Source organism: Chanodichthys erythropterus, chromosome 16 (genome assembly GCF_024489055.1).
Source record: "Chanodichthys erythropterus isolate Z2021 chromosome 16, ASM2448905v1, whole genome shotgun sequence".
Classification (NCBI taxonomy): Eukaryota; Metazoa; Chordata; class Actinopteri; order Cypriniformes; family Xenocyprididae; genus Chanodichthys; species Chanodichthys erythropterus.
In genome coordinates this window covers 24780972-24807119 of record NC_090236.1, presented here as the reverse complement: position 1 = coordinate 24807119, position 26148 = coordinate 24780972, and the positions used below count along the sequence as shown (strand labels likewise).

At 38.1% G+C, this 26148-nt stretch overlaps 1 protein-coding gene across 2 annotated transcripts in view; it reads left to right on the top strand.

Annotated features, from left to right (window-relative positions):
- Positions 1-26148, top strand: part of dpydb (dihydropyrimidine dehydrogenase b) — a 134759-nt gene that overhangs the window by 44917 nt on the left and 63694 nt on the right. For both annotated transcript variants that reach the window (XR_010891929.1, XM_067363026.1), the window contains exons 9-13: positions 1629-1736; positions 2017-2186; positions 5615-5825; positions 15145-15329; positions 16715-16930. Coding sequence is in view for 1 of the 2 variants with exons in the window: in XM_067363026.1 (XP_067219127.1) it covers positions 1629-1736; positions 2017-2186; positions 5615-5825; positions 15145-15329; positions 16715-16930 (890 nt within the window). In the remaining variant the exon portion in view is untranslated. The remainder of the gene's footprint in view (positions 1-1628; positions 1737-2016; positions 2187-5614; positions 5826-15144; positions 15330-16714; positions 16931-26148) is intronic.

The following is a 26148-nucleotide window of genomic DNA, read 5'->3' as shown; positions in this document are numbered from 1 at the left end:
AGCCGTCTGCTGTTCCTCTAGTTCATTATTTTACGCAACATGTCTGAGGAGGACATAATTCCAAACAAACTCTATTAGATCATTGAATTATTTTCAGTTGCTGAAGTGTAATTATGCTCAATAGTTACTGTCACTCGTTAATGTTTGTCACAATATTGACATAAACCATACAAATCATGCCCTACTACAATATGCTAAATGCTCTTTGAATATTAAAGGTGTCATGCACCTATTTATTTATTTATTTATTTATTTTGAGGGTGCACAAGCAATGTCATGAGTGGTTGCAAAGGAAGTTGAAACAGGATCTAAATGCAGCAGTTTTCAGCATTTATTTTAACTAAATTCATGACACTGAACAGAACAACCACATAAAACGCAACAATAACGGACCATGAACAGAACAAAACACAGGGCTTAAATAGACCAAGCTAATTAATTAAATGAGCCACAGGTGTAACTGAATCAGTAACCAAGGCAACAAACACTATAATTAACACAGTCCGGAAAACTAGAACAAAGGAAACATGCACCAAACACAGGAAAACTGAACAAAACCCTGACAAGTAACAGTTGATGGACAAGGAGAGATTTTATATGTGGTTCAGTTTTTGTATAGGATGTAAGAGTACTAATATAATAATGTATATAATAGAGCATCAATATAATATAATATAATAATTTATTACTGTAATGGACTGGACTGAGAAGCTAGGATAGGCTCCAGCATCCCAACAGTGGACAAACAGTTTAGAAGATGGATGGAATTAATTAATATCATTTGTATAATATATTATAATATAAATAATTAATTTATTAGGAATGCTAAATTGGCACTGAACTTGACAGTGTCACAAAGTGGCTGTAGAAGTGTGCGTAAAGACAAGGGATTCAACGAAAACAGACTTTATTAAATCCACACCGGAAATCTCAGGAGATGGCAGGGGAAAATGTAAATACATACAAAATAGAATGAACTGAGAGCTTAAAGGGTTAGTAATTAATGACATTCATTTTGACATTCAATCATTTTTGGTGGAACTAACCCTTTAAATACACAAGGAGTAGTAATCAAGCAATCTAGTAATCAAGAAATCTAGCAACCAAGGAAACTAACTATGAATACAAGCAACCGGGAACTGAGCAAACAGAGTGAAAACTAAAACAAAACAGAACATAACATAACAGAATATACACATCACAGACAGCAAGTGACCACCATGCATTTTTTATTCTGATAATGCTTAGCTCATTTTGTTGAGTTAAAAAGTGATGGGAAGTTAGGTAGATTATGATCAATTCAATTTAAAGCAAATTATCTGCAGAAATGAAATTTAGACATGTTTAGAATAGACAATTTAGGCCACCGAATTTTAGACATTTATGCATTTATGCAACTTCAAAATTTTAAAATGCACAATGCTTCCAATGTTGTTATAATGTGAAGCATTAAAGCAAACGCATGCCTAATGGGGGTGCAAAAGACATTGTAATGATGAATATAACCACACACTCACTTAAAAGTTTATTTTTTACCAATGTTTCAGTAACAAGCCTGTCACACATTTCCTCCAGGTGTATTTATCATAACACGCACACAATTTTTCTCTTTTTTTCATGCTGCACAGGTCTTCCACAAGCAAACAGGGACAAGATATTTGAAGGCTTGACCACAGAACAGGGATTCTACACATCAAAGGATTTCCTTCCTTTGGTTGCAAAGGCCAGTAAAATAGGTACCAATGAGAAAGAAAAAAAATGGTTAATGTGGAAATACTGTATACTGGCTACCAGTTGCCATCCTTTCACAGTAATTTTATTTTCACGTGTTCTTTTGTAACAATATTACACTAACTGGGAGAAAGTACATAACTGCTCCTGAAGAGTTTTCATTTGTGGCATTCACTGGTCAAACTGTCAGTGGTATTTGATATTGGTTAAGTCTTTATGCACTGAATTTTACTTACAATTTGTGTTATTTGTTGTGTCTTTTTCTGTGGTGCGTGTTTTTTGCAGGCATGTGTAATTGCCGTTTGCAGCTGCCAAAGCTGCATGGGAATGTGATAGTCCTGGGCGCAGGAGACACAGCGTTTGACTGCGCCACCTCTGCTCTCCGCTGTGGAGCTCGACGAGTCTTTGTGGTCTTTAGAAAGGGCTTTACCAACATTCGCGCTGTTCCAGAAGAGGTAAAAAAAAAAATCAGTTCAGCGGCACCTGCCACCAGTGATAAATTGCTATTGAATGAACAGCTGTCCTTAAGAAGACATTTTCTCTTTTTGTCCTCTTAAATTACATTTTGTGTGGATTTTGACACGTTCTTTTAGACGTTTTTTTGTTGTTGTTGTTGAGGTTGTTGTTTCACTAGAATTTAGGCAACTCTCTCTCTCTATCTCTACTGCTGACTGAGATGACAAGTAGATTACTGTGTACCTCTACAGAAAGAAATCTTCTGTCTTGAGTATTTCTCAATCTCCTATGCTCCTTTGATAATTCCAATCATTTTTTAAAATGCAAAATCTAGTCTGTGCAGCCTTAACAAAATTGGTTTGAAACTTGTATTGCTATTATTATTATTATTTTGGTGCTGCTCATGGACAGAAATAACACAGTTCACCTTTAAAATTATCTCATGCTGCACCCAACAGACTGTTGCTTAAAACCTTAAAATAATGAAAATTATTCCCAAATGGATGTAATCTATTCAAGGGAATGTAAAAAAATTAGTGCCTTTCTCCTAGAATTCAACTGAGAACATAGCCCAGTTTTAAAAGCCATTGTCTCATTTATTACTGATATTTTGCAAAATTCTGTCTGTAATGTGGAATAGTAACATTAAATATTAATAATTTCAAATGGAACCATATCAAAAGTTAACACAGCTAGCCGTAGATTACACAACAGAAAGTCAGAATAAAAGCAATAAAAGTCAGCTGAGAAAAACTGAATGGCCTTACTTAATGGAATAAGCTGACAGTAAAAAGATTCAGAGTTAAATATCTGCGATAACTGAAATCTTGTGTAAAATCTGGAATGGTATGAGCTGGAGTTAAAGAAGGATATTTGTCTGTGAATGAGAGGTCTGAGATAAAAATAAACATGTGAAACCATGATTAGATAGCACACAGGACTATGTTAAAGGCACCTTGTCTTTATTAACAAATAGATGGCTTACGTTTTTAAAACAGTTAATTATCACATTATACAAAATTAAATAATTGTTTTAGGTATAAACAACTAAAATAATATACGGTAAACGTATGTTCAGAATGGCTATATCTTACAACTTAAAACTGAATATACATTATGGTGTATTATGAAGCGTATAAATGCACTGTAATTCATTAAGCGTACTTTAATGCATTAGGATAACAATTACAATTTATATGTCTATATTGTACCTAGTCTATATGTCATGTAGGCTCAAACACAATAGACTAGAAGAGGAAGCTTTTATTATTATTATTATTATTATTATTATTATTATGGGTATTACCATTGGAAAGACTTTCTGATCTCAGATAAAAACCTTGGAGTAAACGCAGTTGAAAAAGAAAAAGTAAAAGAAAAAAGTGAGAGAAGTTTCTGTAAAGGTGACCATGTTGAGCTGTTATAATGGGCAGCACTTTATATAATAAGATTTATTTTTCTGTGGAGCTTTTTAACAAAGTAATTAAGACATATTCTTTTCTCAATGACAACTGTTGCAACGCTGCCATGGCAACAGTGTCAAGAAAGTTAAACTTAGAAATGTGTAACTACAGAAACTATTAGATCTGCCTTTGCTGTGCGAACGTTCAAATAGGGGTGTGCTAAAGCACCATGGCCATAAATTAAGTCTCTTCATAATGGAGGAATTTTTATCAAAGGTGTTTTATTTCTACTTTCAGTCCATGTACATTTAAGGAATTTAGCAGGTGCTTTTTTCCAGAATTACTTACAAAAAGTGTTTTAGCTTGACGTATGGTACCATTGTGATCAACAGATGGTAAGCATGCAGTTTAGAACATTATCAACTAGGAAAAAAATTATTTGTGTGCACATACAAATAAATGCTTACTAGTACAAATAAAGCTAATATAGATACAATAAAACCTAGTGCAAATAAACATTTTTTTTTTTTTTTTTTTTTTTTTTTTTAAGATCAGTTTGCAATGGAGTGAATTGCAATATGAGGGGGCAGTAATGCTGACAGGGGTTTGATGTGTGCCTAATGTAAGAATGAAACCTATGGCGCAGTTAACCCTAACCCTATCCCTAACCCTGGTAAGGAAAGGGCTGACTCTGGATATTCAGCAGGAGGATCTGTGTGTCTTGACTATGGTTCATTTATGTGGTGCAAATGACAAGTTTTTGTCCAGTGTGACATCAGGGTTCACGGTTTTCTGTGTGGGTGAGAGTTGTTTATTGAAATGGCAAGGTCTTGGCCAGGTTGGTTTTTCAGAAAGGATGCACAGAAGCTTGTTTTTTGATAAATATAGCTTCAGAAGACAGACGTTCATCTAGGTAGAAATATTAGCCAGATATGAGTTGATTTGTGAGGTACTTGGTTATCAGAGGATGAGAAAGTGAGAAATAATTGATTATCAGCTCAATAAGAATGACAGATGAAGGCAGAAGAGGTGATAACTACAAAACCATTTGGTGTAAAGGGAGAACAGAATTGGTCTGAGTACTAAACCCTGTGGAACTCCAATGGGTGTGGAGATGAAGTGGGTCCTTTCCAGTATATCTAGTAGATTCTTTTCTGAAGGTACGATGAGAACAATGTGAGTGCAGACCCTATAATTCAGTCACTGTGATTAGGGCCATTTTTGTGGAGTGTGCCATTTTTAAACTAATTTTCATCAATTAAGTTATTCTTGCAGGTGTAGTCTGAGATACGGTTGAACACAGCACACTCTGTGTGGTTCTGCAGTGGTTTTGCATTTGTTTATTTAATTTAATATAATTATTTTTTTCCCCACTGCGGTTCATTATCCAATCAGAACAGATTTGTCACCCATTTTTAGGTCACCACCCACCAGTTGAGAACCACTGCTCTTTACTGCTGAGAAGGGCAGTAAAGATCCCCATAACCTGTCAGATGTCCATGACTACAAGCCGATGTGAAGATGACCAGAAGTTGGGGAGGTCAGGTGAAGGTGGAGGTGATGAATAGTAGTGTTAAGATAGAAAAAAAAAAAAAACAAGTTTGAAGAGGTGGTCAACAGAGCATGTGGAAGGGTTGTTATAGTCTAAGTACTTATGAACCTGGAAAATGGTTTATACTGGAGTGTTTTATTGGAGTAGATTCTTAAGGGTAAAGAAATGATGCACTGGTACAGATATCAGAAGATACAGTGGGAGAAGCTGGAGGGTTAAGTAGTTAGCAGAAGATACAGAAATGCTTTGTAGATGCTTTTAGGTGGTTTTCAAAAAGTAAAAAGTAAAACAGGTGTTGCTGTCTGTGAGCAGAAAACTGTTCAGGTCTTCTGTGAAGTTTTTTGGGAGTCCCGGTTATAGCCAATACTTCAACTTCACTATCATTACCATGTTTTTAAAGATGAATGCATCAAGTTCTCTTCACTCTGTTATCAAGCATTCCCATGTTCTCATTTGATTTCTGTTTTTTAAGATGGAGGCGGCCAAAGAGGAAAAGTGTGAGTTCCTGCCATTCCTGTCCCCTCGTAAGGTAATTAAGAAAGATGGGCATGTCGTAGGCCTGCGTTTCTGCCGCACAGAGCAGCAGGATGATGGCACCTGGATTGTGGATGAGGAGCAAATTGTACACCTGAAAGCAGACTTCATCATCAGCGCCTTTGGCTCCATGCTGAACGATCCAGCAGGTGAGCCTCAGAAAGGACAATTGCTGTATTTGTTTTTTAATAAGCTAACATTTATATGAGTTTATTATTGTTTTCATCTCCTTATTGAAGCTAAATATGTTGTTGTATGTTGTAAGAAGCAATAGTTTTATTTCCCATCATCCCAAATGTATTTGTTTACCAGGCAATGTAGTTTGAAGGTACCCAAATGATTGATTCCATTACTTATTATTTTTGCTGCACACCAGGCACACCGGGTTAGAAACAGTTTCTCCTGTAGTTTAAAGGAGCACATGTTGATGTACCTGTGGTCCATGTGAAAGATTTCCCCAGCGAGCCATCACAGAATGCAGACTGTTCGCTCGTCAATAAGCATTCAGCACCGCCCCACTTATCTTTCCTTAGCAGATTTTAGTAGCCACAGTGTGATAACCATCACTCTGAGGGAGAGGCAGGAGATGATAAGACCCTCAAAACGAGAGCCTTGTTTCATTATGGGAATCCTTTATCAAACCACCATCGCACATACAACCTTATTTCAGCAGATTAGCCCAAAACATCAACCACACATTCACATATTGTGTCTGGATCACACATTCTGTGCTTTTTGACTATATATAATTTTCCATTAGGCCTTTTTATTTTAAAAATGCTATTAAAATTATTTTTTTAAAGTTGTTTTTTCTTTATAAATGTGGAAAAGTGGAAAGTAGAATTGAAAAATTACCATAAATTTCAGAATGTCTTAGTATCTGGTTTTCCCCTTTTTGCTTTGCTAATCCAAAGACTTGTTCATTTGCTTTATATTTTTTAAGAGCCTAAAACTTTTTATTTCAAGGTTTAAATTAGATTTTAATCCCAGATGTGGCTTTAGACTTTTGTACCCCACTGTATATCATTGTGTTTATTTGTCAGCACACATTCATCCAGCTATTTTTCACCTCCTCATGTTTTTTTTTTTCTTTTTACTTAGTGTTTTGTTGTCCCAGTGTTGTTGCTCTCTAGCGAACCTGTCATCCATCCTAAACACTGTAATGTCTCTGAGCAGAGAGACGTTTCATCACCAGCTCGAAGCTCAGAGATAGCAAGCTTTTAAATGCCACTCACTCTCCGCACCTTGGCCAAGATATGAATTACTTATCCACTTCAATGGCCGGCGGAATCGACAGAAGAGGGTTGCGTTGCAGCATTACAGAAAAGCTGAGATAGCGAGAAATTCACCCCCCGCAATCTTGGGTGGGCAGACTGGTCAGTGATTAGGTCACCACTGGCCAGCGGGATGAGCAGCTGACTGGCTACTTTTACCACTGTGGACCCCATGAAGCATGACGTTGTCTGTATTCAGACCCCTAGGTCTCAGAGCAATGCAGAGACATACTCACAAATATGTAGTTCACCAAAAAATAAAATTCTGTCATAATTTTTTACCCTTATTTGTTCAAAACCTGTATGATGTATATATATTATGGAACACAAAAGGTGACATTTTGAAGAATCAAGACCAGTGTTGATAACGACAACTAAAGCTAAAACTATTTTTTTTTTTTTTTTATAAACTTTTTGTTGTTGTTGTTGCTAATTGAAAAGCTGAAATAAAATAAAATAAAACTATTTAATGAAAAATGTAACTTAAACTTGAGCAAAAATTGGAAATGAAATAAGGTGAAGTACTAAAATTACTAAGACTAATTACTAAGACTAAAATAAAGTTAAATAGAAATGTTTAAAATTACTAAAATTCTAAATAAAAAAATAAAAATAAAAAATATTAAAATAAAAACCCATTCAAAATATTAACAAATAGTATAGAAATATTACTAAAAAAACACTGGCACATACTGAAATTTCAGTTATTATTCACAAATAATTTTTCCCCTCCAGTGAACTATTAACTCAAGGTTGGATCGGTTGGATGATTGGTATCTGGGCCCCCGTGTTTTTCTTCATGGAAGTGCTGGCGAAGTCATGAAGGGCACCTTTTACTGCTGGTCCCACTTAGTAGGTTCTTCCGTCCTCACATGAAGGTTCCTCATGTGGATTGTGCGATTGCGGTGCATTTATGTCCACAAAATACCGCCACCTGGTGGAATCGTCCTAGACTACCATCCATGACCTGTAAATTTACTTTGTCTCTAACAGTGAAGGCTTACAGTGCTGCTGGACAGGCTGCTTCAGCCTTGCATGCCATGGCCATCCTGCAGGTCCATCAGGCCAATGGCATCTGCAGGTAGTCCTGAGACAGGATTGATGTAGGAACTTTGTTCGGCGAAAAACTTTAACAACAGGAATGTTTTGTAGCAAATGACTTGAAGGACGCATACTTCCATGTCTCAATTTTCCTTTGACACAGACTGTTTCTTTGGTTTACTTTTGAGGGTCAGGCATACCCATACAAAGTCGTCCTTTTCAGGCTGTCCCTGTCACCTTACATTTTCACAAACATCGCAGAGGCTGCCCTTGTACAGTTAAGGGAAATTGGCATTCACATTCTCAACTTTCTCAATGACTGGCTCACTCTCAAGGTATGTTGTGTGCACTCTGGGACCTGGTGCTCAGACACCTCAGCCGTTTGGGGCTTCAGGACAACTGGGAAAAGAGCAAGCTCTCCCTAGTGCAGAGCATCTCCTTTCTCGGGATGGAGTTGGACTATATGACAGCTATGACAGCGCATCTCATGAAGTAGCATCCTCTCCCTGGAGACATTCAGGGGAAAAACAATTTCAGAGGCTCCTGGGGAATATGCCATCCTCGGCGGTGGTTATGCCACTCGGGTTGATATATATGAGACCGCTTCAGCATTGGCTACAGACTTGAGTCCCGAGATGGGGATGTCCTGTTCGCTTCCCTGGAATCCTCCCATTGCCTGCTGTGGTATTCCCTGACTGAGGCCCCCCTTGTCACGAACGTGTTGGCACACAGCTGGCCCTGGGGCCTACATAAATATGCATTTTCCCCAGTTAGCCTGATTGCACAGACAGGGAGGACGGATAACAGGTCTTGTTGTTAGCGGTGTACTCGTCCACCCAGACTTGGCACCCAGACCTTGCGACAGCCCCTCCCTTGCAAATTCTACTGAGGGAGGACCTACTGTCTCAGGGATGGGGCACAATTAGGCACCCATGCCCAGACCTCTGGAACATCCACATCTGGTCCCTGAACGGGACACGGTAGACCTTAGTGGCCTAATAGCAGTGGTGATAGACACTATTTCTCAAGCCAGAGCCCCCTCTACAAGGCAGCTGTCTGCTTTAAAGTGGAGTCTGTTCACGAACTGCTGTTCTTCCCGAGGGGAAGATCCACAGAGGTGTGCAGTTGGGTCAATGCTTTCCTTTCTGGAGAAAAGCCTGGAGGGCTGGCTGTCCCCTTCCACCTTAAAAGTGCATGTGACCGCTATAGTGGCACATCATGAAGCAGTGAAGCAGTGGATGGTAAGACTTAGGGAAGCATGACCTGATCAGATACCTTAGAGACACCAGGAGGTTGAATCCTCCTAGGCCACGCCTTATTCCATCATAGGATCTCTCTGTGGTCTTGCTAGGCCTATAAAGAGCTCCTTTTGTGCTACTGGAGTCAGTCGAGCTTAGGGCCCTCTCATTAAAGACAGTGGAACCCTCATCAAGAGGGTTAGGGACCTCCAGACGTTCTCTGTCAGCGAAATGTGCCTTAACTTCAGACCGGCATTCCCCAAATGATTCTGAGACCCTGGCTGGGCTATGTACCCAAAGTTCCTAGTACTTCTTTTATGGACCAAGTAGTGAACTTGCAAGCGCTGCCTTGGGATAAGGCAGACCCAGCCTTGTTGTTGCTGTATACAGTATGCACCTTGTGTGTTTACTTAGACCACATGCAGAGCTTCAGAAACTCTAAGCAGCACTTTTTTGGGGGGACAGCAGAAGGGGAAGGCTGTCTCCAAATAGAGGACTGCTGTGTCCTTTTAGGAGTGCATGCACACTCCACGAGAAGTGTTGCATGCTCCTAGGCTCTTGCAAACTGTACCTCTCTAACAGACATCTATACAGAAGCAGGCTGGGCTACACCCAATACCACAAGATTTTACAATCTCCGGGTGCAGACAATTTCGTCCTGTGTGCTATTGGGTATGAACAGGTTAGTTATGGGCAACAGGCCGTGTTTACCCCTTGTACATAATGGCTTTTCTCTCCCTTAGGTGATGACCTGCACTTTTTTGTCTATGTGAGTTCCTCGGACTGGCGAACCTTGAATGTATCTTACTTTTCAGCACCCTGCTGCAGTCGAACGCCAGCCCCATTACTCGTAATGCATACCTCTTCGGGTCAGCCCGTGTACTCGAGCTAAGTGTTCCATATGTAGCGATTCCCTGACAGTAATCTCATATGAGGTATTTTCCATGACACGGTTTCCCTGATGGTAAACCTGTGTCTTTCTGTGCCACCAGTGCTTGTAGAAGTTTGGACCTATTGCAGAGACTTCTTTCCATGTGTGGTACTTCTTGGTTGGTAAGTCCATGTGAACATCCCTTTGGGCAGAATGTTGTCTCCATAGTGTTCCTTTTCTGCATGGAAAAAGAAATGCTTCTCCAGTGCTTCCTCGGGTCTGCACAGTTGTGAATAATAAAAAAAAAAAAAGTGAAAAGGTCAAAACACTGGCTTAGTACAGTACTTTCCGTGGTAAGTACTGTCCACTCTGTTCCAGTGTGGTACATAGGACTACATGGCTTAAGTAGCCATTACAATGTTGTTACCAGCACATGGGAGCTTGCCGACATCTGCACTGGCAAAACATCGTAACATGGTTCAGCTGTTGTGGCGTTTTTCCCAGGGGAGCCCTAATGTCAGTCATCAACACCTCATCAAAATGACTGACAGATAGGGAACGTCTCGGTTACTATTGTAACCTCCATTCCCTGATGGGGAGAACGATTCGTGGTGTCCCTCCTGCAACAGTGTTGAACTGCCCGCTGAAGGGGCTGGAACACTGTTTTAGCTCCTCAGCACAAACCTGAATAAGTGGATGCACACCGGCTCCTTTTAGACCTGTATGTCTGGGATAGTGACGTGTGCAAGTTCCACTTGCCAACCAATTTTCATTGGCCTTTTCTCAAAGTATCGGAGGTGATTAGGGCTCCCAAATAATGGTAATTGCAATCTTTTCTTCCCTATTGTCACGTATATCTGATTGAAATGGCTTCTCGAACAAGAAAAAAAAATGTTTGGCAGGACTTAATTTTGTCCATTGCGAATTGATTGGATGGTTGTGGTTTGCTATTGCTCTGATCTCATGCGATGGACAGGTTGTCCCTTGTGCCAGTAAACACATCATCAGAATAGAGAAGAGATGTTGCTGCAAGAGGGAGGGGAAGTTATTTTGATGAAAGATTACCAGGGCACACGAATTTAAAAAAAAAAGATGTGCACAGATATACCATTTATGATAAGCACTTCAGTATTACATAAAAAATAAGAATTGTCCATTTTGATTTCATGGTGATTTTAATTAATATATTTAATTTTTTTTAGTATTGAATCCTGCGTTGTCCATCCAAAAGTGGCTTGTCTCCTCTAAGCTGTTGCATTTCTTCATGCCAGCATCTCTCCTGCCTGTATTTCACACAGCATTCCATCTTCTAATGGAGCTTAGCAATGAGCAGTTGTATGAGAAGTTTCTCTGGAGAGTACTACTGGATTCTGAGAGGAGGCCATTTCATTTAAGAGGAAGATCTCAGGAGTCTCTTAGATTTGTCACACTCCACAGCCCGCATGTGTGTGCCTGAGACAGAGAGAGGGGGATGGGGGAGGAGGGAAACAAACAGGAGGGTGTGAGGATGTGTTTTTTTTTTTTTTTGCTGAAAGTGATGAGGCCGGCAGTCTTCATGATCACTGGAGCGTCAGGCGAGGAGAGCTGACGGAGGGACTAGGGGATTGGTCTCAAAAAAAAGGAAAGGGAAAATATACTCAACAATAACAGCCACAGCAAAAGCATCAACAGGGCCGTCAGGGTTACAAATTCCTTTGCTTGTCTCATGCAGGAATCCGGAGGGACTGTCATTTCTTCCTCCATCAAAGACATGTCTTCATTTTTTAGCTTAAACTATATCCAGCAGTCACTATGTGAACAGTTATGTGTCCTCAGTGGCACCTAAAAGTATTTGGACATAGAGACCATACAATCAAAATCAAAGTTTTGTGGCTTTGAATCTGCATCTACTAGCTGTATATTTTTGAATGCAGAGTTATTTTTGGGGAAAATGGATCAAAAAATTGATGACTCATCCTTTACAGATTTTTGTTCAATCAAATACTCTTTAGAATGAGAATGTCCCTCCCCCAATAGAGTGCAACAGTGCCCGCCATCTTTTTTAGCGGTCTTGGCTCCGGAAGTATTTTGCCCATTCATTTTGCCTGTAGGGATTTTAAAAAGTCTTTAATTAGGCATCAAAAGTCATGAACTAAACCAACCAAGGTGAATAACAACATGGCAAAGTTTGATTTAAAGAAAGTAATTGAAAATCAAACAAAAACACAAAGGTACAAGACAGTTTAACTGCTTTAATGAGGGAAAGAGCTACAATCCTACAAAGCATTGTGAATGACATAATCGACTTAAAATGAAAAGAATTGTAAAAATATTGATTTAAAGCTGCAGTCCATAACTTTTTTGGGGTTAAAAATGATCCAAAATTATTTTTTTAGCAAGTACATACCCAGCCAACTATCTTCCAACCTTAGCCCTATTCACAATGGTAAGCTTGTAATAATGTTTTCTAATTCAAGTGGTACTGGTGGGTTTCTGTGGGAAATTCGAGCATGCAGCCATTCGTCTTTGCGTCATTACATCACGTCTGTTTACATAAAGAACGAGTCCCAGCCAGTAGGCTATTTCGCATGTGAGGATGCTGCAGGTGGCGGATCATTTAAAGTGAGTTTTCTCACAGCAGCTGGAATAATTAAGCTTATCATTTTGGTGGTGGATTTTATGGTATGACAAATGGACAATTAAAGATTACACTGTACCGAAATTGAAATCTACAGGTAACACTAATACACACTAAATACACATAGTCAAGCAATGCTGATTTTGTTAACATTAACAATTTGAAAACAAAGTATAACAATAATAATAATTTGCATTTGATGTGATATGTGCATTGGATTTAATCACCATTGGTAGCGAGATTTATTGTAATGCTTATTTTCTCAGTTGGTCAGAACAAAAGTGGCAAATTTGTTATTTTCCAGTGACATTTTCTTATTTTGGTCATACTTCCAAAACAGAGATGGTGACAAAGAGGCAAAACTTATGCACTGCAGATTTAAAGTTGTTGATTATGTGTATAGGAACAATATCTTTTAAGTTTATTGAAAAATATGCATACTGTATGTACACAAATTTTTAGGTAGTTTGAGAGCATAGACTGACTCTATTACTGTACATCAGTCAGTGCTTCATGGGAGTGAATGGGCACTAAAGTGTTCTTTTTTTGACACAATTTGTTGCACAATTCTCTGATTGATGGAAATTTCTCTGCAGACTCATGGGTAATGAAGTTTTTCACCTGGAATTCTGCTGTTAAAAAATAAGCATAAATAAGCTCACAGCTTACAGTTTGTCTTTAAAGTTTATAAATTATCTTTAAAAATTCCCCTATGGAACTCGACTGTTGCCCTCTACTATCTGCAGCTGACTAGCGAATAGCAAATCATTATTCATGCATGTGTAACTAGCTGACAAAAAAAAAAAAAAAATGTCATTATGTTCCATCCAAATGATCTGTCTCAATATGAAATATGTCAGCAAATAAAAAAAATGCATTTGATAACTCTAATAAATGGCATTTGTTCTAATATTTTAAGATAAGTTACATTTTCTTAGCAAAACATTAAAAAAATAGGTTTGTTATGTTATAAATGACAATTTTTTTTAAATGATTAAATTATGAGGTCCCACTTTATATTAAGTAGCCTTAACTACTATGTACTTACATCAAAAACTAAGTACAATGTACTTATTGGGTTCATATTGAATTGCAAAACACTTTTGCTGCTATTAAGGTTGGATACAGGTAAGGTTAGGGAAAGCTTTGGTGGTATGGGCAGGTTTAAGGCTAGAGGTAAGGTGTAAGGGATGGGTCAACAGTGTAATTATAAATGTAATTACAGAAATTAATTACAGATATAATTACATGCAGGTGTTTTTAAAATATAAGTACAATGTAAAAGCATGTATGTACACAATAAGTGCATTGTATCGATTTATTAATTTAAATGTAAGTACATAGTAGTTAAGGCCACTTAATATAAAGTGGGACCAATTATGACTAAAAGTATTATCTGGTTGTTGAACATAACTTATTGGAACTTGCACATGTGAACTACACATGTTTTCTCTGCAAGGACACCTGTGTGACCATGAAGAGAAATAACTACATACATCCATTTAAAAGACCTTGGATGTGCCTGAAAGCTGAAAAATGCATTGTACGTAGGTTGGAAGGCAACAAGACAAATTTGAATCCAGTGTTTTTGTAACAAAACACTGTCTACTAAAGTGCCGTCATCTGCTTGTTTTGTGAAGACAGCAAAGATACATAAAGCTAGCTATTTATTCACGAACCAAGGAACACACTGCTCATGATTGTTTGCTGTAAATAAAATGTCATATGCTTGGAATAATACGAATAAATTTAGATTTCATTTAATAATAAGAAAATAATATTCTATTCATTATGTGATTATTTAAATCTCCTGTTTAAAAATAGGAAGGTAGAAACATTTTATTTGAAATGGTTTTCTGTCTTGCATTTTATCTCAGAACGATGGATGTCATTTTAAAATTACGGAAATTACGGCAACCTCTTATTTACATGAGGTAAACATAAATCTGCTTAGTTTACATTTTTGATGTATATAACTATATACAATACATTTGACAATAAAATTTTAAGACTGTATTGCTGTAACAGCCCATTTTAAACATTTATGTACGTTTTTCCTCTTTCTCCTTTCATCGAGGTGGGGCAGTGATGAAATATTGTTCTTGTTAATACTTCCCAGCATTGTTAATTTTGAATTGATCTTCTCTTGTAAACTCAGAGATGTAGATTCGGACGGTGCTTAAATTACCACACAACCTTTGCGTTTGTCAAAAAACGTTAGGTAATTAGGCCGGGGATTTTTACACGGGTGGTGGGAGAAAAACACTGACATTTTGGATTCGGATGGCAATAAAATCAGACTAGCCCCTGTAAATGTTGAAAAACAATTACCATCCGAATAGGGCTATAGTTGTACATTAGACATTTCCATTGAGTTTTTATACACTCTAACCACTCTGATCTTTGCAACATTCTGTGCTGGAACAGTGAAGAAGGCCCTGGAACCAGTAAAGCTGAACGGATGGGGGACACCTGAGGTGAACTGCGAAACCATGCAGACCAGTGAACCCTGGGTGTTTGCCGGCGGAGACATCGCCGGCTTGGCCAACACCACCGTGGAGTCTGTCAACGATGGCAAACAAGCTTCCTGGCACATCCACAAGTACATCCAGGTGGGCTCTCCACTCAATAAGCCAATCCATCTCATTCTGCATTTGGACGTCTTACACAACATGCTTAGTGTTTGGCCACAGTTGTGTAGCTCTGAGAGCCTGCTTCACATTATGTGTCAGCGCCAGCAATTTTCAGTATTAGCGTAGCACTCAAAGTTTTACGCTCACAGTTTTTATAGCGAGGGCATTATTCCACAGGGATTTTTTTTTCTCAGGGTGACATCTTGAGTGCTTTTTGGCTTCAACACTCAAACAGTAGAAGTTTCTTCCTTCGTTTTCCTAGAAGAACACTATTTTCTGTGATTTTGCACACCGACCTAAGTGGCAGCATAAAGAGAAGGTTCATGCAGAGGTTAATCGCTAATGTAACTGTGGCCAGGGGAAGTCACGCTGAAGTGTTTGTTCGGCAAATCCACCCCCCCCCCCCCCCCCTCCAAAACCATTCTGTAATTTTGGACTACAGAGAAAGAGCTGTTCAAATATTTGCTAATGGGTTCAGCAGTTCAAGATCACGTAAATCATTGGAAGATGAGATCACATTTTGTTGTAGGTGTTGTTTAAATTTTGGTTTTAGGGCTTTGTGTATGGATCTTCAGTGGAATGAGATGTTCTCTCACGCTGTGTGCTTGTTTGTCTGGGTTTTTAGCTTGCAAAAAAAAAAAAAAAGGTTTCTTTGCTAGTAGTAATAAATATCCTCTGTCACAAACAAACTAGAGTGATGAAACTTACTCAGCACATGCTCAGTAAGTCTCTCTGCCTTAGTGACAATTTGAAAAATTGGCAACAAAAAAATAGGTAACACTTTTGTATAGGGAACACATAAAAATTATTAACTGTGACTTTTCCCTCAATAAAGTCCTAATTTACTTCTTATTAATAGTTAGTAAGATAGTTGTTAAGTTTAGGTCTTGGGTAGGATTAAGAATGTGGAATAAGAAGGCATTAATAAGGCATTAATATGTGCTTAATAAGTACTAATAAATAGCCAATATTCTAGTAATATGCTTGCTAATAAGAAACAAGTTAAAAGACCCTAAATAAAAGTGTTACCCAAAAATATTTTATTGTGTGAAAGTTGAAATTGTTATTAATAATAATGATAATAATACAAATTATTGATAATAACAATAATAATAAACATTATTTTATGTACGCTATTGAATGCAGCAACTGGCTGAAGGCTGTTTTTGACTCAATGCAGTATATATACAGAAGCATGTAATATTTCAACTCAAATATACTGTAAATGTAATTTAGACCATTCCTTTAAACCTGCTAAAAGAACCTTATTCATGGGAAAAAGTATTACCAATTATTAAAGATGTTTTATTATTATTCCCTTGGGATGTACATTGTTTTCTGTGTTTTCTGTGTTTATTTTGCAGTCCCTTCATGGTAATACAGTAAGCACCACTCCTAAACTGCCCTTGTTCCACTGCGCCATCGATACAGTGGACATCAGTGTGGAAATGTGCGGGATCAAGTTTCCTAACCCGTTTGGGCTGGCCAGCGCTCCACCCACAACCAGTGCAGCCATGATCCGCAGGGCCTTCGAGCAGGGCTGGGGCTTTGCCCTCACCAAGACCTTTGGCCTGGACAAGGTATATTTACAGAACACAGAATATCAACATGGAGAATGCCATAGGCTCCACATGCAGTCGTGGTAGGAATTGGGTGGTATGTTTGCGTGGGAAGCGCACTCTGCATTGCAAAGTATTAGCAGAGCAGAGTCTTTTGTACAACATCATAGAAACTGAAACCTTGGCAAAAATCCCCGAAAGGTCATAAGCATATGAAAGCACCAACACACTGGGCACTGCTAACAATAATGCTAGTCTTTCCAGCTTGTGAAACAGCTCACAAACACACACTCATACACACATTTGCACACACCAACACCAGCCATAATGAGCCACATTCTGGTGGCTTTAAAAAAAGCACTGCAAAACCAACAACCTTCCCATTAGGCAGCCATGCATCTGCCTTGTTAGCAGTGTAACATTTGTTCTTGACAGGAGGTAAAAAAAATGAAACAGGCATGAGTTGTTTATTGAACTCCAGCAGAAAATCTTTTTGTTTTAATTTACTTTCTAATTCAAGTGATGGGAAAATTAATCGGAAACATCTGTTTGTTCTGGGCTTACTGGCAGTCCTTGATTAGTGGAGCTAGAAATGGAAATAGAATTAAAAAAAAAGAAAGGAGAAGAGAGGCATAGTGCAGGGTTTGATTCCTATCAGACGTCACCATGGCAACGATAAGAGGCGTCTGCGCAGCTCTTCGATCAGAGCGTCAATTTAACAAAGAATTTTAGAAAACAAATGACAATGTTAATAAAAATTATAATAATTTGTTACATTTATATTAGGGATGCACCTTACAACTTATTCCAGAACGAGGCCGATACCGATATTTTTATTTTGTTCTACTCGCAGATACCTGTGATTTCACTGCATTTGTACTTTTTAAATATATTAGGTAGAGAAACCAAAAGAATATGAATCATATTTATTGATTTAATTTGTTTAGCAAATATATATTTCCTTCAGTTTTTTTCATGCTTAATTATGCCTGTTAAAATGCATTGTACAAGCTTCTGTTACTTTTACTGTTCATACTGTTTTATTGCTCTATCATATTTTATCTTTCATTTAATAGCACAGCGCATATTTAGAGCTGCTTCAGCAGGGCTCAATGCTAAGGATTTTTTTCTACTGGCCTGGTTGGGTCAGTGGTTCAGATGTTACTTTTGTTTTTTTTCTTGGCACTGTGAAGCACTTTGGACAACAGACGTTGTATTAAATTGGTGCTATATAAATAAAATATAAATATAAAATATAAATAAGATACCAGTGAAATATCACAATTCTTTATTACAATTAGAATACTACATCAAAAACTACTAGTCTAATTTTTGTAAATTTAAAACATTATTAAAGACATTCAGTAGTAAGATAAAAACAAATAATCAAATTACAAATAGCACAAATAAATACAACAACAAAGATACAAATGAAATAAAAAGTGAATTAATAGAATACATTTACTTCATAGACATCCTTCTCTGATATATCCATTCTGTTCTCTGTTTGCTCTTTTGTTGGAGTTTCTTAGTCACAAGCACTGTATCGGTTGTTGATATTGGAGCATTTTAATGAGTACGAGTGCGAGTATACGAGCGCAGTGCATCCCTAATTTATATAGCACTTTACATGTGGAAGAGGGGAATCTCCTTAACCACCACCAATGTGCAGCATCCACCTGGATGATGTGGCGGCAGCCATATCGCGCTAGAATGCCCACCCCACGCGTTTATTGGTGGAGAGGAGACAGAGTGATAAAGCCAATCAGTATTTATATGGGGATGACCCTGTTGTTGGACAGAAGCCAATAGGCAAATTTGTCCAGGATGCTGGGGTTACACCCCTACTCTTTTTAAAGGATTTTTGATTACCACAGAGAGTCAGGACCTCAGGTTTACATCTTATCTGAAAGACATTGCTTTTTTTGACAGTATAGTCAGTATAGTCCCCAACACTACTGGGGCATTAGAACCCACACAGACCACAGGGTTAGCTGCTGGCCTCATTAACACCTCTTCCAGCAGCAACCTATTTTTCCCAGGAGGTCTCCCATCCAGGTACTGACCAGGCTCAACTCTGCTTAACTTTAGTGGGCAAGCAGTCTTGGGCTACAGGGTGGTAGCTGCTGGCTGCAACATTCAAAGTGTTAGTTCACCCAAAAATGAAAATTCTGTCATTAATTACTCACCCTCAGATATTTAAAATCTGATGGCTCAGTGAGGCCTCCATTGCCAGCAAGATAATTAACACTTTCAGATGCCCAGAAAGCTACAAAAGACATATTTAAACCAATTCATGTGACTACAGTGGTTCGACCTTAATGTTATGAAGTGACAAGAATACTTTTTGTGCACCAAAAAAAAAAAAAAAAAAACGACTTTATTCAACAATATCTAGTGATGGATTTCAAAACACTGCTTCATGAAGCTTCAAAGCTTTACAAATCTTTTGTTTTGAATCAGTGAATCATTTGAATAATTTCTAAACACTTGTGACGTAACGAAGCCTCGTTTACTGAAATCACGTGACTTTGGCAGTTTGACACGTGCTCTGAACCACTGATTCGAAACAAAAGATTCGTAAAGCTTCGAAGCTCAATAAAGCAGTGTTTTGAAAACGCCCATCACTAGGTATTGTTGAATAAAGTCATTATTTAGTTTTTTTGTCGCACAAAATTTATTCTTGTCACAAAAAGTATTCTTGTCGCTTCATAACATTAAGCTTGAACCACTGTAGTCACATGAACTGGTTTAAATATGTCTTTTGTAGCTTTCTAGGCATCTGAAAGTGTTAATTATCTTGCTGGCAATAGAGGTCTCACTGAGCCATCGGATTTTATCAAAAATATCTTAATTTGTGTTCTGAAGATGAAAAAACGTCTTACGAGTATGGAACAACATGAGAGTGAGTAATTAATGACAGTATTTTTTTATTTTAGAGTGAACTAACCCTTTAAGGGACAATTTCTTTTTTTAAAAAGTAGTAAAAGAATGAAAGAGCGAACAATTTCAAAGAAATTAAAAAACAAAGAATGCCCCATAGGAGGAGCCAAAATTATTGTATGATTCTGAAGGGTCTGAACAAAGCAAATAAAATGGAATGGTTTTTAAATAATATTGTTGTGGGTTGATTTAGTATAATTAATATTGAATTAATATTTCATTCAATCTACCCTTCACACTTTGCGTCTTTGCTGTTGTCAAGACAATCTGTGTACTTATTTTCAGAAAATCAATAAACAAATAGACATAAATGCGTAAGTGGATTGTCATGAACAAAAACAACTAAATAATTCGATATTGTTAAAAATTTTGGCTGGTAAATCAAATGTACCGATCACATAAACCCCAATTTTTGCCATGCCACTCTAAATTGAAACTCTGCCCAGTCTGTTATAAAATCAGTATGCTCTTCCTAGAATATGATCATTGTACTTCAGCCATTTCTCTGCAGAGGACTGAGAGTCATGTGACGGTTACATCTAACTCGCCTCACTGGATACTGCGCCCATGTCAACAGCGAACCCTAGCTAATAATTCTTGGAATCTTACACCGCTGCGCCGATATGAGGCCATATTTCAGTAAATAGAACTCATATTACTCTCTACGTTTTGGAATGACTGCACAGAAACGCTCTCTCTCTTTCATTCTCTCTCGCAGGCAGGATAAAGAAAACCCCTCAGTGTCAACATGTTCTCTGTGTTTCCGTGCAGTGCTGTCATTAGAACATAGGGGACTTCCTTTTAATATCCTGTTCTCCTGAGCCACTCTAAGATGCGCCGTCCATCGAGGCTGCGCTGCATCAATAGCGTTCGGAAAACCCAGCCATTGTCAAGATGGATATGAAAATAGCCATGTGTGTATATGTGTGCTGAATAGCTAATTTACCTAGTACTAACAGGGGCACTGAGCAAGCAGGCGGCACTTTCATTAATTATAATTAATGAGATGCATTGCATATGTAAATGTTTTATTTTTCCCTTCTGTCACAAGATGCGAATCCCTTGGGAATTGGCACCACAGTGACTTGGAATGGGCCTCGGGAATGGCTTTGCATGGCACTACTCTCTTATTCCTCATCTCTGATGATCTAAGAGTCCAGCAGTACTCAGATCCACATGAGAAGGTCACATGGTCAGATTGTTGCAATCAAACGGCAAACGAGACTTGTAGAGCTGATGGGTGCTGGGATTTCTGATGGATCAGAACCTCCAGGCCCAATTAGCCTTTAAGTCATCTCTGTGTGAGAGACTTCACACAGTGTCACGTTCTTCCTCTACGGTGCCATCGCAGGCAGGCAGCTAGGAAGTGGCATGTCGGAGCGCCGGAGGGCTAAGGGGCCATCACTCAGTCAGTGCTGCGCTAATTGTACATGAGAATGAATGATGGCTGCTATTGTTCTTTTATGCGAGGTTGATTGCCTATTACTCGTGTTCTTGAGCTCACATGAGCGGTATCCTGAGCCGTTGGATCAGCTGGTTGGGGATGATGTTAATGCCGGCTGATTTTTGATGGAGTTCATTATGCCCCTGCAGAGTCATGATGAATTTTAAAGTTAGCGAGAAAGGAGGTGAGCCAGATTTGTGCGGAAAAATACATCTCCCTCTCGCTGACACATTCATCATAACACTGTCTGGGCCGCTCCTGACAAAGCTCCGCAGCTATACCCACTTTCCCCTCTACTGATTTAGCCGGTTGGTTATGGATCGGAGTGGAGTGCAGAGACAGAACTCGCTCGCTTCCTGCATGAGAAATAAGCCCATCCCCTGCTGTTTAAAACACATTCAATCATTGTCGTAGCTCAGACAGGAGCTTATCACACCTAAGCTTTAAAACACACCACTCCAGGCTACAAGACTTAATATCTGCAGCAAAAAACTGGGATGGCAAAGCAGATGAGATCCACATCTCCTAATTAGCTTCTAATTACATAGTGCTTTGCCCAATTAAGTTAGCGTTTATAACGGTGGGTGTGAGCACATTGTGTTCTTTTTAGTCCACTGTCAAAGCTATTTGACTGACTGGTCTGATCCTCTTGGCAGATACTGTCATGTAAGGTTTCATAAAACATGAAACTCAGTGGCTAGAGTATATTCACACAAGCTGTGTTTGATATTAACAACCGCATTTATTAACCGGTTTGACTAAAACAAGTTGCATTCACTGATGATGGATACTAACATGAGTAACAGGTTTGACTCAAAAGCTGTGTTCACACAGTCAGTGTATTGGATTGACAATCGTATTTACTAACAGGTTTCAATCTCAAAAGCTACATTCACACAGTGTTGGGCATTGATATCTGTATTTATTTTAAGTGTCCTTTTCATACAACAGCTTACAAGAGAATCTTGAATACTGTCTGTATGAGCAAATAACCAAAATGAAGATACTATTCTATTCTTGAAATAGCCACAGTCAAATAGTCAATCAAACTCTCGGCGAAAGATGAATTGACGCAATGTTGTTTAATATGCTTATGGCTCCCATAATTTTTTACTGAATTGAATGGAGCCCTAAAACCGGCAAACAACACCAGGCATTCAGTCATGCAAACCATCTGGTTTAAATTCAGTTCTTTTTTTCAGCAGGGCAACTACACAATACTCCTATTTTATGCTATTTTTCCAAATCTGAGAGTGTTTGACAGCCCTAACATTAATAACTGACAGCAAAGAATAACCCAGAACTCAACAACACGAGCTACACCTGTAGTTGTCCACTGTGGTTTAATTTATACAGCATATATATATATATATATATATATAACGTAATCTCAAAATTCATGCAGATTTTTTATAGATCAATGAATTTGCCATTATGATGTCATTATGTGACATTTAGCTGCCAGTTTTAGCTAATTTCAATTGAAAGCAGTTGCCAACACTGGTAGTAGGCCTATAGTTAGTGGAGTCTGAGTATAATAATACAGTATGTCTGTATTCCCAATGCATAGAAAACGTTCTTGCCTGGCTGTAACCCCAAAAGGAGCTCCAGGTATTGTTGCACAGTACGACGTAGAACGGTAGAACGTCTGTCCTCTCTTTTCCTCTTCCTCTCTGCTAAGGCCCTTGAAAAAAACAGGCAGCCTACTCAGTCCCTCACGCCCATGTGGGGCAGCCGGAGCAGGCAGGAAATCAATGGTGGCTGGGGACAGACGGCTGCCGTCCCACAATTAATGCCAATTTGTTATGTGCACGTATCTCTGCAGGGAGACATGGTGTGGGCGGAACTTTCCTGCACTGATTCAGGCACCTTGAGTACACAACTCCAGAGAAAGAGCTAGATAAAGAGTCTGTTCCCAGAGGAGAATTTAGATGGCTTTACATTTGTAGATGTTTTCATGAATATGAATGATTGCAATGAATTATTCAGATGTCTTGGCATGTTTTGTGAGTCTGTAGTGTTATTAACACACACTGTACCATTTTCAAAGGATTGTAAGTTGCTGCTAATAAGCTGTGAGGGATTCTATGTATATGATTATAGATCTTGCTAATGACCGACATCTGACTAAGTGGCATGATGATGGAAATGTTTAAAATTTAAAATATATATTATTTCAGTGCATGCATTCCCCGGAATCCGATCCTATGATATCGAGTAACAGAACATGTATATCAAATTAGCAAACAATAGATCTCCTTCATTTGGAGATGTGCACATGCTCCTAAGGTGCCACTTATGCAAGGTCAAATCAGGCTTGTCATTTCCTGTTCCCATTCCCCTATGTTACTTATTGTTTCCTGTAATTCATTTGTCACTCTATAAAGGCTAAAGGCCCAGAAATAAAAATCCTTCACACTAGACTGTGATATTTGTAGGTTAAAATTTTGCATGACATAAAACAGAGGGGAAAAAGTACCTATAGGGTTTTTAGTTTCATTCTTTAATGCAGTACATGTATATCAATAAGCACTATCCTCCTTTACATACTGCTGTTGTGTCCTTGAGTCTGCTCGCCTCAGGTGTACTGTATGATAGCTTTTCAGCCTATAACATGTACTTCAGATGCTGGAACAGCGGTCAGCAGTGCTGAATGGGTGTAACAGTAACAAGGCCTTCGTTAAATGACATATAGCATGGAAAGTAAAAGATCTTAAAAACTTCACATTGAGATGGCAGGTGTGCGCAAGAGCAAAACCTGCGTGGGGATGTTAACACGTAGCGGTTAATTTTATGTTTGTTAAATGCAGGTGTCGTGTGTGGGAAGTTTGAGCTTCATGACAGAAGAGAAAGCTTCGTAGTGACTTTTTAATCAGTGTATGTGAAGAGTGGGAGTTTTAAGCATAACTTTTCATTCCGTACTTTGCTGCAAAGATATTTTTATAGGATGTAAATCACGTTCACTTACCTTTTTGAGATCTCAGAGTTAAGAGAGTTAATTTTTTTCTACAGCGCTTAAAGCCCTGACTTATTAACAGATAAAAAAAATAAGCACCATGTTTTTTTTTGTTTTTTTGTCTCCGAAAAGAAATAAAAAAGAAGAAAGTTATACATCCATGTTTAATTGTAAAAACTAAATTGGGGGGGGAATGGATGTTCTGTCAGCGTTTACTTACATTTCTAACTTGTGTGATTTCTTTCTTCCGTGTAATGCTAAAGTTTTTAATTATAATTTTGTGTGTGGAACAGCCTGCAATTTAATTCACTGAGAATTTTACCTTGAAAATCTTCCGTAGTCACCATTCACTTTCATTGTACAGAGCTCAGCTATGACTCTGATTTGTGAATTCTGCTTCTCAGCTTTAATAATTGGATAACATAGAAGAAACTGCAAAAATGATTCCTGATAGTATTTGTAGCATCAGTAAGAAAGGGCTAAAAAATTATAAACAAATTAGTGAAGTTTTTCTATCATCCTCCAGCAAAATGGTATATGAATCTATGGCCTTTCCTATGTAATTAGAATCCTGTATCATTTTTTCCAGCTATTAAAGAAAACACTGGTCAGTAAAACATTTTTAGAAAAATCTGTTGTTGAATGGAAAAAAGCAACTTGAACATTCAGCTAAATAACTTATATATTACTTATATATTAAATAACTAAGTATTACTCTAATAATAATATCTTAGTGAAGTCAAGAGCTTTAAGTCTACATAACATCTTTGCACTGCTTTTCTCTGCTAAATGTTGGTTTTAGGCCTTGGAAAATATTTCAGACAAGCAGCATTCATCTTTTTCTTAGAGGCTTTTAATGACTGAGATCTTTCCTCGTTGTTGTACGTTTTCATCATTATGTCCTTAGTGCTGTTCAATGTCTTCTTACATTAATGACACTCAGTTATACCATTGAAATCTGCTCTGAAACGTGTACCGAGTGTATATCTTTTCATTAGCGAGATGTGACACACCATCTGTGATGTTAAGATACCTACTGCCTGTACACCTTGCACAAAGCAATTCATATTTGTGGAACCTTGTGTGATTTTCTGGTAATATATGAAGCAAAAACAATGTAATGCTTCTTGTATGTGCACAATATAACATTTATAGATTTGTGTAACAGATGAGGGTCTGATTTTATCAAGAATTTAATCTGCTTTTCAGTTTTTGTAATAGCCTCTTTGAATCCAGAAGGCGCAATGTATACATGTTGATGTGAAGTTACACAGGGACATTTATCCTCACCAAACAAGCCCAGAATCACTTCACTTTACAGAACTGAACAGACTGCTGAACTCAGTGAAAAGCAGAAAGGAAACGCTCTGTAAAATGTGAATGTATCAATTAGTAAAGTGGCCATGACTGCTGAAAGTTTTGAAACGTGTTGATTTAAGGCCACAGCCAATATACTGTACGTATAGACTTTTTCAATAGAAAAAGGAATAGATTTGAAAGTAAAGGTACTTTTTTTTTTTTTTTTTAGACTTTCCAGATTGTCCATGCTACATGAATGGTTAGATTTATGAAAGCTTTCTCTGAATAACCACAAAAAAGTAAATAACATAGGCAAACATTACATTTAAAGCTTTATTTTGCCCTAATCGTTGACATTAATGTATGAAAACATGAACTGTACTAGCAGATGGAAAAGCAGCTATGCACGTCATTACCATCAAGGCCATTTAACTGTTTCCCACGTCACATCCTGAGGTGAATCGGGTTGTTTTAGCTATACATCTAATCTGCAGTCAACAACCGAGTTCTCTAACATGTACTTCTCAGAACTCACTTACATAAACCTGCAGCCAGTGGTTGTGTAAAGTGTAATTGTTTTGCAATCTCCAGTCACGG